The following is a 13,650-nucleotide window of genomic DNA, read 5'->3' on the forward strand; positions in this document are numbered from 1 at the left end:
TCAGAAACATAGAACTATGACCACTATAAAGATTGTGAATATTCACATTCACACTTTACATAACTTGTCCAGCCTTTATTGTACTTCATTTGTTTTGTTTTGTTTCTTTTGCATTTTGCAGTAGGTTGTGATACATTTTCATGTTTTCCTTCAGTTTTCCACTAAAATGCGTTTCTCTTTCAGTGGTTTTTTTACAAAAAGAAAAATTTCACATAAATAAAAGAATCAAATGTACATACAGATCTAAAATCCCTGTATGAGCACAAATAGAATTTTGTAATGCTTTAATATAGGCATATGCCCCTATTGATCAAAGTATTTATGTCAGAAATCTGGTGTGAAACAGTTTGACAAGTTGAAAAATTTTTGTGCAATGCAACTTTCTGCAAATATGTTACTACTTTCGCCTGATTCAATCAGGTCCTCTGAAATGGGCAGAACTGGGGTTGGGCGGGGCCAGGCGACACCCATTCTTCTACTTCATGACCAGCCGTGGCATTTCTTTCTCTAGTCTCCACTTTTAAGACATACCTCTTAATGAATCAAATAACTCTGACTCTACCAAACCCCCTCATCAAGACTGGCTTGGATAACGCTGGTCTTGCGGAATTCGGAAGTACACTAAGAGAACATCAGGGAAATAGTACTAGGAAGCCCTGGCGATAGGGAGAGGGAAAAGAGGTCACCTCCTAACATACACCTGAGTCAGATCCTAGCACTTGTTATTGTCCCTAGATGTGTCCTCCCACCCACCCCCATATCATGCCTAGGCCCTCGCTGGCCCTGAACTCACCCTGAACTGAACTCACTAATGCATAGGCCAGCGAGACATTAGTGACACTAATACAATGCAGCAACACGAGGAAGGTAAGACAAACAGGTGGGAGAAAACACAACAAATAGCACTCCTCAGCTTCTCCAATGGGAAACCTCACTGCTGCAACAGGAACAAACACCTCAGTTTATCCAGAGACTGGCTCCTTCAAAGTGGTCAGTAGAGATAATCTATAACAGGAAAGAGATGAAGCTAGGAATGGGTTTATATAGTCGAAGGAGGTGGTCACAAGGTGCTTCAGCTGAGTTTTAAAACTACAAGTTCACAGCCAGAAGGGAAAGGGTCCTTAGCCCCTTGAGCACCGAATAACAGTAAATTACTCCAATTCAAGGTATTAATGAAATGGGCTCCAAGGAGGGTCAGTGATCAATTAAGCGTTGTGAACTTCTGAACCCAAATCTCCCATGGGTCACATCAAGACGAGGTACACTCGTGACAGAACCCCCTCCTCTACGAGGTGCCCCCGGACCCTCAGTACTGGGTTCATATGAATGAGCAGCATCGAAGGAACGCATCAACTTACTGGAATTAACTGCCGATGCAGGTACCGACATTCTTTCCTCTAGTGCACCAAGTATAGACAAGACTGGTGAACAAAACAAGAAACAACAATTCTTGCCACCTGAAACTCTAAATTACAAACAACCATAACAGGAGGTGGCAGTAAAGGTGACCGTTCCAAAGGCGCAACATATTTCATGAGCAATGGCCTGTGAAAAACATTATGGATTTTAAGTGCTTGAGGTAGATTGAGGCGAAAAGTCACATGATTAATTACAGCGACCACCTTATATGGACCAATAAACCTAGGACCTAGTTTCCAAGAAGGAATCTTCAATTTAATATTTCTGGTGGACAGCCGTACATAATCATTCACACACATGTCCAAACCTGACAAGCGTTTTATCAGCCATGTGTTTGTATCTGTACACCATAACCTTCAGGTTGTTTTATACCTCTTGCCATATATAAGAGAGCAATAGAGAAAATCATTCCTTCCCAGCAATTCCTGAAGACCCATCTCTACTGAAAGCACAACACTGAGGGTGCAAGCTGTATGCACCAAAAAATGGTGACCTACCAGGGAACTTGTTACAATTGTTCAGCAAACTCTGCAAGAGTTAAGATGACCAATCTTCCTGATCATTAGACACAAAACATCTGAAGGTATATCTCTAAACTTTGGTTTAAGTGTTCAGTCTGATAGTTCGAGGGTGAAGAGCCAAGAACAAAACACCTTTCAAAATTAAGATACAAACTAGGTCCCCTGATCTGACACCACTTTGGAGGGAACCCCAATCTCAGTGACAAAGTCTTAGCGTTAGGGAGGGCAGGTAAGGCAATGAATTGCACCATTTAACTATACCTATCCACCACTTCTAAGATTACAATTTTTACAGCAGACGATGGAAAGTCAGTAATAAAATCCATGGATAAATGTATCCATGGTTTATCAGGTATAGTCAATGGTAGGAGAAACTCGGACCGACGAGTATGAACGAGTCTTAGAACATGCACAAACCTTACAGGTAGACACAGAATCAATCACACCCTGATGCAATGTTGGTCACCAAAAACAATGAGAAATGAGGTCCAAGGTCACTTTAATACCTGGGTGACCAGCAAGAATCGAGTTATGATACATCCCTAAAATTTTGAGTCTCAAATGTAACGGCATTTATAATCTCACAGAAGGACAATAAGCAGGGGGTTTTCTCCTGAGCTTTCAACATCTCACTCTCAAGCTCAGAACACACAGCGGAGATGACCACCCCTTCTTGTAAAATAGGGACAGAATCATCCAAACTATCTCCCTCAGGAAAACTCCAGGACAAAGCATCAGCTTTAATGTTGTTAATCCCAGGATGGTAAGTGACAATAAAATTACAAGTGGTAAAAAACAAAGACCATCTAGATTATCTAGGATTAAGATGTTTAGCGGATTTGAGATATAGCAGACTTTTTATGATCAGTAATCACTGTGACAGGGTGGACTTCCCCCTCCAAAAAATGATGTCACTCCTCAAAAACCAACTTGATGGCCAAAAGTTCTCTAATGCCATCATAGTTCTTTTTTTTTTTGAGAAAAAGGCACATGGATGCCACTTACTAGATGGCCCTTGAGATAATACAACCCCAACCCCCACCTCAGACATATCAACCTCAGAAATAAATGATTGAGAGACATTGGGTTGCGTTAGTACAGGAGCCGTGGAAAAGCATCTCTTCAAGGAAGAAAATGCCCTTCAGGTGAGGTCGGACGAACTTTGAAAAGTCCGTACCTTTCTTTGTCATATGTTAATCTGGAAACCGGCAATTGACACCAGAAAGCACAAAATTGAACCTCCTGTACGGCGAATACAATTTTCTGATTTATTATCACTTAATGTCTGCAACTCCTGCCTGACATGTACCTGATGTGTCTTGAGATCAGGCAAGTAGATCAAAATATCATCGCAATAAACCACCACAAATCTACCCACCAGATGATGAAAAATGTTATTGACAAATTGATGAAAAACGGCAGAGACATTGATCAGGCCTAAAGGCATGACAAGGTTTTCATAATTCCCTAAAGGAGTGTTAAAGACCATTTTCCAATTATCCCCCTCTCTGATTCTAACAAGAATATAGGCTCCCCTGAGATCCAACTTGGAGAACCATTTAGCCCCAGCAATCTGATAAAATAAGTCAGGGATGAGTGGGAGAGGATAAGGATCTCAGATGGTAATTCGATTCAACTTGTGAAAATCTAAACAGGGACAGAGACCCCCATCCTTCTTCATACAAAGAAGATGCCCGCAGCCACGGGAGAAGAGGAGGGTCTAATGCATCTCTTAACAAGACTCTCAGAAAAGGCATCTTTCATTGACTGAGAGGTGCAGAGTGGATCACAAAAATAGAGATGGACTTTGCCAGCACGCTACAGGTGAGACCATGGGTCTGAGTGAACCAAGCATCCACCATATTGGCTCCCACCCCATTTTTCAAAGGGAGAAATATGGTCTCAGTTTTTGTACCTAAAAGAGGCTTTGAGCCGCAAAAAAAATCAAATGACCAGAGCTGCTTTAAGTCAGATGGAGGTGAAAAGGCCCAGGATTGAGGGACTCCTTGAAGGAGGGATATTACAATCCCTACCCATTGTTCCTCACTCCCAGACAAGAGTGGACAGAGCTTAAAAGAGAGCTTGCAAGCTTTGCAAAAAACTAAAAATGTATCCCAACCCCCTGAAATTATATCCAGGAGGGCCACTTTGGGTTCAGATTCAGTATGGCTGACTGCCAGACCCATGGACAGAATCTTCATCTGTTTTGAAAGAGCCGCGACCTGATCCATATTAAGATCCAGAAAGAAAAATGTGGGCCGTGCGGCTCAACACTAAGAACACCAGAGATGTACTTGGAAGGCCCTGGCGATAGGGAGAGCGAAGAGGGGTCACTTCTTAATATACACCTGAGTCAAATCCCTGCACTTGCTATCATCTCTAGACGGATCCTTCCCCCTGTGCGCCATCAGATGTCTAGGCCCTCACTGGCCCTGAACTCACCCTTACTAATGTGTATTCCAGCGAGACACTAGTCGCACTACTACAATACAACAACACGAGGAAGGTAAGACAAATAGGTGGGAAAAGACACAACAAAATAGCACTCCTCAGCTTCTCCAATAGAAAACTTCACTGCTGCAACAGGCACGAACACCTCAGCTTAACCAGAAACTGGCTCCTTCAAAGTGGTCAGTATAGAAGATCTATAACTGGCAAGAGATAAATATAGGAGTGGGTTAATATAGTGGAAAGGAGTGGTCACAAGGTGTTGCTGCTGAGTTCTAAAGCTACAAGTTCACAGCCAGAAGGGAAAGTGTTCTTAGCCCATCAGCATCGAATGACAGCAAATCCACTCCAATTCAAGGTAATAGTTAAATGGTCTCCAAGGAAGACCTGCGATCGATTTAGCATTGTGACTAGTGATGAGCGAGTATACTTGCTGCTCAAGATTTCCCGAGCATGCTCGGGGGGTCTCCGAGTATTTGTAAGTGCTCGGAGTTTTAGTTTTTGTTGACGCAGCTGCATGATTTACAGCTGCTAGCCAGCATAAGTACATGTGGGGGTTGCCTGGTTGCTAGGGAATACCCACATGTAATTAAGCTGGCTAACAGATGTAAATCATTCAGCTGCGGCGATGAAAACTTAATCTCTGAGCACTAAAATATTCGGAGGACACCCGTGCGTGCTCGGGAAATCTCGAGTAACGAGTATATCACTAATTGTGACCTTCTGAACCCAGTTCCCCCAGGTGTCACATCAGAACATGAGACACTCATGACATCGGGTTCAGATAGTGAAAATGAATTTGCAAAAGTATAAAGTGTATTATATTGAGAAAATACTTAATTGTACTTTCGACAAACTTTGCATAAATCCATAGTAGAGGTGAATATTTTAAAAAAACTTTTGTAAAATATCTTTATCCTCTAGTCTTGCCTCCTAAGCTCATCGTTCACTGAGTGGTGACAAGGGACACAGCCCAGTATAATTTTTGGAGGGAAGGAAGGAAGATGAGTGAGGAGCACTACGAGGAAACAGGTAGAGGTAGATAAAGAAAGATCATACTGAGTCGTTTACCTTATTACAGTGCTGAATTTGCATGTACACTGATAACTACTACTGTGTAATTTGCTCCATGCTGCTGCTTATATCTGTGTGCTAAATAAAAGGTATGGAGAGAAGGAGTCCATATCTGTGAGCTTCGCTGTGTATGTCTGAGAAGTCTCCTCCCACCACCTCAGAGTAGATTGCAAATTAGAGATAAATCCTGCAATAGTGAAAACTGGTAAAAATGTGGTATATAGATTACTGTATACAATGGACAAAATTAGTGTTATTCCTTATGTATACACACAGGACAGTTCATTCTGAAAAGTAATTTGAAAGTACAGTTAACCTTTAAATATTATTTTATCTCTGTACCCGTGTGTCTATGTTTGTAGAAAATGTACGTAAGTAAATGTAAGTGAAATAACGACCACATTTTTAAAGAAATGAAAGGCCTAGAGAGCATAGAGTTTATTATTCAAACTCAGGCAATTAAAAAATAAAATCAATAAATTAAGAAATAAATCATCATAATAACATATTACAGTTTTCCAGTATGAGTAGTTATGGGATTTAAATGTATTCGTACTAGTCACTTATCCATTCTCTTACACTTTGACATTCAGCAAAACCATTTTTATATTTTTTTGGTTTTATTTCACTTTTCTGTTTTAAGTTTCTACATGAGTACAACATTTACCAAATATTGTAATTGGGTGAACATGTTTTTAAACTCCATCCTTGGTTCGACACAAGACAGCAAACCAAGGAAATCTTCCTTTTGCACCTTAACAACTATTCATGATTGCAGGCAAAGAATGCCAAATTCAATAATCTATATGTAACAACTTTATGTAATAATAATTCTGACCAGCAGGGATTGAACAAAAAAAACAAAAAAAAAATGGTGAGTTCCTCTTTGTGCATTTCAGTGGCAAGCCATACGGAGGAACAGATGTTCTTTAAAGACCTTCTTTGCCTTTGTGTGCTTGATCTCTTTCTGCTCAAATTGATTTAAGAAACATGTCTGAAAGTATCTGACTTCAATGAAGAAAGCTGGTTTCCGAGACGAGTTCTCAGCTACAGTCATATTCTTTTTTGTTTTTGTTGTTTTTTTCTGAAGAAAATTCCAAGCAAGTTACTCAGTGCTCACAACGTGAACCCGAGAAAATGGCACACTAGAAAAGATACAAGTATGAGGCAGTAAGAATGAAAGAGGCTCCATTGTGTAAGGCCATCTCTGTATACCATAAGGTCTTCCCTTGCTTGTAAAACTGGGACCGCCATCATCTGTTTCCAGTCTGACCAATGGACTTTGGTTCCCAGCATCCTGTTAGCCCTCAGATAAACTAAAGAAATCAAAAGTGTTCCAGATCCTGTCATACCCATTCTTGTACTGGCCGTTTGTAGTAGGTAACGTTTTGTTGTACACCTTTGTTTTTAAATTGGAAAATAGTATATACCAAGACCAGGATGCACAGGGACAATATACAAGGGATTACCACTGCAATAGCATTTACGGTGCTTGGCACATCGTTTATTGTCACCATAATATCCACATCATCGTGCGGTAGATGTCGGTCCTTGCTGTTGTCCACGTCTTTTTGGTTGCAGCCCATCCAGTCTTTTACAATCGACCTTGGGTAACCCAATTCGACGGACAGCTTTTGATTATCAAATTTCCAGTATTCCTTTCCTTTATAGAAATAAGTATAAGCTGTGAAAGACAAAAATGCAGAATTATATAAGGAAAGGACAATATAGGTAGTAACAGAATAGCTTTTATTTTCAATTTTGCCTGCTAGCATCCACATGGAGATGAATCCTGCACAGGCACCTGTATATCTTACAGCGGAAAAGCACTTTCACATTTTTTTATATGTTAAAGATCAGTAGGGGTCCAGGTGCTGAGACTCCCACCAATCGTAAAACAAAGTGACAGACACTATTACTCTCTTCGGTGACTGAAGATGGAATTCCAAAGACTACTTAATGAAGGGGATGTTGGGTAAAAATTAGTCATCACTTAGCTATAGAATACAGTGAAGTTATTGTGAATAGTTACCGCAAGTTGAATAAATTATCTCTATAATGCCTAGAGTTAATTTCCTTTGTATTTTAGGCATATTTATATATATTATTTGCCTAAAATACAATACAATACAATACAGTTTTAGACAATATATATATTATCATCTTTTACATTTTAAAAATTACAATAGGAAAATGTAATGCAAATGTTTGAACACCCTGCATGGTTAGTATCTAGTACCATCCCCTTTTGCAAGTCTCTCAGCTTGTAAATGCTTGTTGTAGTCTGCCAAGAGTCATTCAATTCTTGTTTGAGGAATTTTCATCCATTCTTCCTTGGAAAATTCTTCCAGTTCTGTGAAATTCCTGGGTCGTCAGCTATTTTGAGGTCTAGCCACAGATTTTCAATTATATTCAGATCAGGGGACTTTGAGGGCAATTGTAAAACTTTCAGCTTGCACCTTTTGAGGTAGTATATGTGTTTAGGATCATTATCCATTTGTAGAAGCCATCCTGTTTACAACGTCAGCTTTTTTACAGACGGTGTTATGTTTGCATAAAGAATTTTTTTAAATTTAATTTAATCCATTATTCAAAGCATGATTGATTCACCTCCATGCTAATGGTTGGCGAGTTGTTCTTTTCCCAAAATTCTGTGCCCTTTTTCTCCACACATACCTTTGATAATTGTGGCCAAAGAGTTCTATTTTAACCTCATTGGTCCACAGGAATTGTTTCCAGGATGCATTAGGCTTGTTTAGATGTTCTTTTACTCGCTTCTGACGCTGAATTTTATGGTGAGGATGCAGGAAAGGTTTTCTTCTGATGACTCATCCATGAAGGCCATATTTGTGCAGGTGTCTCTGAACAGTAGAAAAATGTACCAAAGTGCTAAATATTTCTAACAGTCTTTTGTAGTCAAGCAGGGGTTCTGATTTGATTCCATAGCAATCCTAGGGGCAGCTCACTGAAATTTTGATTCGTTTTCCAGACCTTATCTTGACCTCCATTGTTCCTGTTAACTGTTATTTCTTAATTACATTTCAAACTGAGGAAAGGGCAACCTCAAAACGCTTTGCTATCTTCTTACAGCCTTCTCATGCTTTGTGGGCCCCCCACTAATTTTATTTTCAGAGTGCTAGGCAGCTGCTTAGAAGAACCCATTGCTGCTGTTTTTGGCACTAGGTTAGAGGAGGCTGTATTTTTATAAAGCTGGGAAATTTGTATCGCCTGGCCTTTCCTAACGATGATAGTGAACAAGCCATAAATCTAACAGGCTAATTAAGGTCTGAAACCTTGGTCAAAGTTATCTGAGCACACAAATATACCAAACATTTGCATATGCTCATTTTCCCTTTTGTCATTTTTGAAATGAAAAAAAAAAAAAATTACAACGTATACGGTATTTTTGTTTTGCATAAAATACAAAGGAAATGTGTCATATTTAACTTAAAATGATCTTGAAAAGGCCTTATCTTTAACTTGCATAACTGCTCTCAATAACAGCAATTTTGACAAGGGGTGCTCAAACTTTTTCATGCCACTGTAGGTAATAATTTTTTAATCAGTTAGGGTACAACCACTGGAACCTACACCAATTAGCAAAACAGGGAACCTTTATACTTGCTAGGCCCTGTTCACAAGCTGTAATGCTTTGTAGGGCATCGTGGCAGGGACATAGGCAGACACAGGCAAACCGTACAGAAACTAACAAAAGACTTGTCCAGCTAGGCGCTAACTAACATACCATACCGTTGACTCACTCTACCAGAGATGTATAAGGGTTTGACTTTCCAGCAACTCGGCATTTAGCACATTTTATCGCTGTGCATTTCTTCCTTAGGAACACATAATTTCAGTCTGGAGGCAGTGTCACACTGAAGCTTTTCCTTCAATCTTTTCTGTGTCAGTAATGGGATGACTTCTATGCAGCTGAGCTAGCTAAGACTCAGCAAAACCCATACTGGAGTGGGAGTGATGAGTTCCACTACTAAATCCTCCACATCACTCCAATAAAACCTGGCCCGGAACTATCATAAATAAGGCTACGTTCACATTTGCGTTGTGTGCCGCAGCGTCGGCGACGCAACGCACAACGCAAACAAAACCGCAACAAAACGCACGCTAAAACGCTGCGTTTTGCGACGCATGCGTTCTTTTTGGCCAAAAGTTGGACGCAAAAAAAATGCAACTTGCTGCGTTTGCTGCGCCCAACGCTTGCGGCCAAAAAAACGCATGCGTCGCAAAACGCAGCACAACGCATGTCCATGTGCCCCCATGTTAAATATAGGGGCGCATGACGCATGCGGCGACGCTGCGGCGCCCGACGCTGCGGCGCCGAACGCTAATGTGAACGTAGGCTAAGTGGCTCAGCACCTAAGCTGCTGCACCAACCAGTACAACAGGGCTTTTAATATCTCGCCCAGCTTAACTTTCTGGAAGAGATATACACTCCGTCCAGCACCTTCCCTGTCGGTCACCTAAATATCCCCCCCTTCTTCTAACAGACATCTGGACATTTTGGGCCATCACACAATTAATTCTTGATAATACGTCTGCATTCACCTGTGATTTCCCTGGTCTACGTTCTATGGAGAAATTAAAATTCTGCAGTTAGAGAAACCATCTTGTCACCCTAGCGTTATTTTCCTAAGGCTACTTTCACACTTGCGTCGGTACGGGTCCGTCGCTAAGCATCGGGCCCACGTACCAACGCACATTGTGAAATTTGTGCACGACGTGGGCAGCGGATGCAGTTTTTCAATGCATCCGCTGCCCATTCTGAAGTCCGGGGAGGAGGGGGCGGAGTTCCGGCCGTGCATGCGCGGTAGAAAATGGCGGACGCAACGTACGAAAAAACGTTCCCTTGAACGTTTTTTCGTGACGGTCCACCAAAACACGACAGATCTATTGCACGACGGACGCGACATGTGGCCATCCATCGCGATCCATCACTAATACAAGTCTATGGGCAAAAAACGCATCCTGCGGGCACATTTGCAGGATACGTTTTTTGCCCAAAACGACGGATTGCGATGGATTACAAAAAAAGCTAGTGTGAAAGTAGCCTTATTGTGTTTCATTCTCATCTCCGGGCATGATATGACAAACTTGTGTGCCGCTCAACACATTAGATCGTCATATTTAGAGATAAGCGAATTTGCTCGGGCTCCCTCTTATTTGGCAAGCTGCAGAGGAAACTCTGCTTCCTGGATCGCGCTGGCCGATTAGTTGATCGGCGTCGCAGCTGCATGTGTCGCGGCTGTGTCACAGTCACGACACATGCATGGAGAGCCTGTTTGCAAATTCGCTCATCTCTAGTCATACTGAATATGTTGTCATCAGTTATCAAATTCTGTGTCGTACCTGTGAGTTCAAAATGCTCACTATACCCTAGGATAAAATCTTTGAGGGGTGTGGTTTCCAAAATGGGGTCACTTCTGGGGGGTTTTGACTGTTTAGGCACATCAGGGGCTCTCCAAACGTGACATGGTGCCCACTATTGATTCCAGCCAATTTTGCATTCAAAAAGTCAAATTCCTTCCCTTCCGAGCCCTTATGTGCACCCAGATAGTAGCATTCCCTCACATATGGGGTATCGGCATACTCAGGAGAAATTGCACAAATTTTATGGCCCATTTCCTCTTTTTAACCTTGTGAAAATAAAAGGGTTTTTTTGTGTGTGAAAAAAGTTAAATGTTCATTGTTTTTTCAACATTGCTTCAGTTCTTGTGAAGCACCAGAAGGGTTAATAAACCTCTTGAATGTGGTTTTGAGCACCTTGAGGGATGTAGTTTTCAGAATGGTGTCACTTTTTGGGTACTTTCTGTCATATAGACTCCTCAAAGTCACTTCAAATGTGATGTGGTACATAAAAAATGGTTTTGTAAATTTTGTGGGTCAGCTTTTAACCCTTCTAACGTCCTAACAAAAAAAATTGTTTCCAAAATTGTGCTGATCTAAAGTAGACATGTGGACATATATATTTATGAACTATTTTGTTTGACATAACTCTGATTTAAGAGCACAAAAATTAAAATTTTGAAAATTGCTAAACTTTTGCCAAATTTCTGTTTTTTTTCATAAATAAATGCGTCATATTGAAGAAATGTTACAATTATCATGAATTCAATATGTCACGAAAAAACAATCTCAGAATCAGTGGGTTACATTGAAGCGTTCCAGAGTTATTGTCACATAAAGTGACTGTAGTCAGAATCGTAAAAATTGACTTGGTCATTAACCTCTTACTGACATAAGTTGTATTAGTACGCCGATGTCAGTATCCCCCGCTTTGATGTGGGCTCCAGAGGTGAGCCCACATCTTTCTGGGGACATGTCAGCTGTTTTAAACAGCTGACATGTGCCCGCAGTAGCTGCGGGTCGAATTGCGATCCACCCGCGGCTATTAACTAGTTAAATGCCGCTGTCAAACTCTGACAGCGGTATTTAAATCACGCTTCCAGCCATCAGGCCGGAAATGAGCGCACCGGTGATCACCGTCACATGATTGGGGGTCATCGGTGCGTCTGTATGACAACCAGTGGTCTCCTTGAGACCTCTATGGTTGTCAGTGCTGGAGTGCTATGAGCGCCACCCAGTGCTCGTTGCTCATAGTAACTCAGCAATTTAGCTACATAGAGGCTATTGAAGCATGGCAAAAGTAAAAAAAAAAAAAAAAAAAAAAAAAAAAAGTTTTTTTTAAAAATATGAAAAAATTAAAAAAATATAAAAGTTTAAATCCCTGTTGCACCATTCAAAATAAAATAAATCAAACCTTCACATATTTGGTATCGCCGCGTTCAGAATTGCCCGATCTATCAGTAATAAAAGGATTAACCTGATCGCTAAACGGCGTAGTGATAAAAAAGTGAAAACGCCAGAATTAAGTTTTTTTTTGGTCACGACATTGCATTAAAATGCAATAACGGGCGATTAAAAGAATGTATATACACCAAGATGTTATCATTAAAACTGTCAGCTCGGCATGCAAAAATAATATTTCACCCAACCTGACATCACGAAAAATGTAGACGCTACATGTGTCGGAAAATTGCGCAATTTTTTTTTCAGCAGTTTGGAATTTTTTTTCACCACTTAGATAAAAAAAGAACCTAGATATGTTTGGTGTCTATGAACTTGTAATCATAATGGCAGGAGAATCATAATGGCAGGTCAGATTTAGCATTTAGTGAACCTAGCAAAAAAGCCAAACAAATAACAAGTGTGGGATTGCACTTTTTTTTGCAATTTCACCGCACTTGGAATTTTTTTCCCATTTTCTAGTACACGACATGGTAAAACCAATGGTGGTGTTCAAAAGTACAACTCATGCCGCAAAAAATAAGCCCTCACATGGCCATATTGATGGAAAAATAAAAAAGTTATGGCTCTAGGAAGGAGGGGAGCGAAAAACGAAAATGCAAAACCGAAAAGCTTCGTTTATGAAGGGGTTAAGGTCAAAATTGGCTGGGTCACTAAGGGGTTAATAACACTTTAATACAGGACAGCCTCAGATTCCCATGTTTCCTTCACTATGTCCAGTAGACGTCTTGGGTGCCTCCAGTACATTAACTTGATTGAATGGCGAGAAACCAGCAGAGGCCTGCGATACTTCTCTCACTGAGAACATTAAATATGGTAAAAGAGAATTCCAGTCACGTTCATCTTTTTCCACTACTTTTTTTAACATGTACTTTAGTGTCTTATTGAACCTCTTGACTAGTCCATCTGTTTGAGGATGATATAATGAAGTACATAAACGAACCATCTTCAGCATTTGGCACAGTCCCTTCATTACCTTTGACATGAAGGGTGTGCCTTGGTCAGTAAGAATTTCATTCGGAATCCCAGAGAAAACATGAAAAATAACTCACGGGCGATACTTTTGGATGCAGTATTTCTTAGGGTGACCGCTTCAAGATAGCAAGTAACATAATCTCCTTCGACAAGGATATATTGGTGCCTCCAAGCTGATTTACAATTGGCCCCATGAAATCCATCCCAATCCTCTCAAAGGATATTTCAATGATGGGAAGAGGTACTAGTGGGCTGCGGGCGCCGCTATTTGGCATATGGGGCAGGACTTACAATAATACTCAATCTCCTTGTACATCCCCATCCAGAAGAACCTCCGGAGAATACTCTCCTGGGTCTTCTCAGTCCCAAAGTATCGCCCTAGAACATGAGA

General features: G+C 40.8%; 1 protein-coding gene across 2 annotated transcripts in view; it reads right to left on the reverse strand.

Moving 5' to 3' along the window:
• Positions 1 to 5,876: 5,876 nt before the first annotated feature.
• The window catches only part of MMP24 (matrix metallopeptidase 24), a 239,951-nt gene continuing 232,177 nt past the window's right edge, over positions 5,877 to 13,650 (reverse strand). For both annotated transcript variants that reach the window (XM_077252106.1, XM_077252105.1), the window contains one exon: positions 5,877 to 7,146. In XM_077252106.1, the coding sequence (XP_077108221.1) occupies positions 6,809 to 7,146 (338 nt within the window). In that variant the 3' untranslated portion in view covers positions 5,877 to 6,808. The remainder of the gene's footprint in view (positions 7,147 to 13,650) is intronic.

The sequence above is a fragment of the Ranitomeya variabilis genome, chromosome 4 (genome assembly GCF_051348905.1).
Source record: "Ranitomeya variabilis isolate aRanVar5 chromosome 4, aRanVar5.hap1, whole genome shotgun sequence".
Lineage (NCBI taxonomy): Eukaryota > Metazoa > Chordata > Amphibia > Anura > Dendrobatidae > Ranitomeya > Ranitomeya variabilis.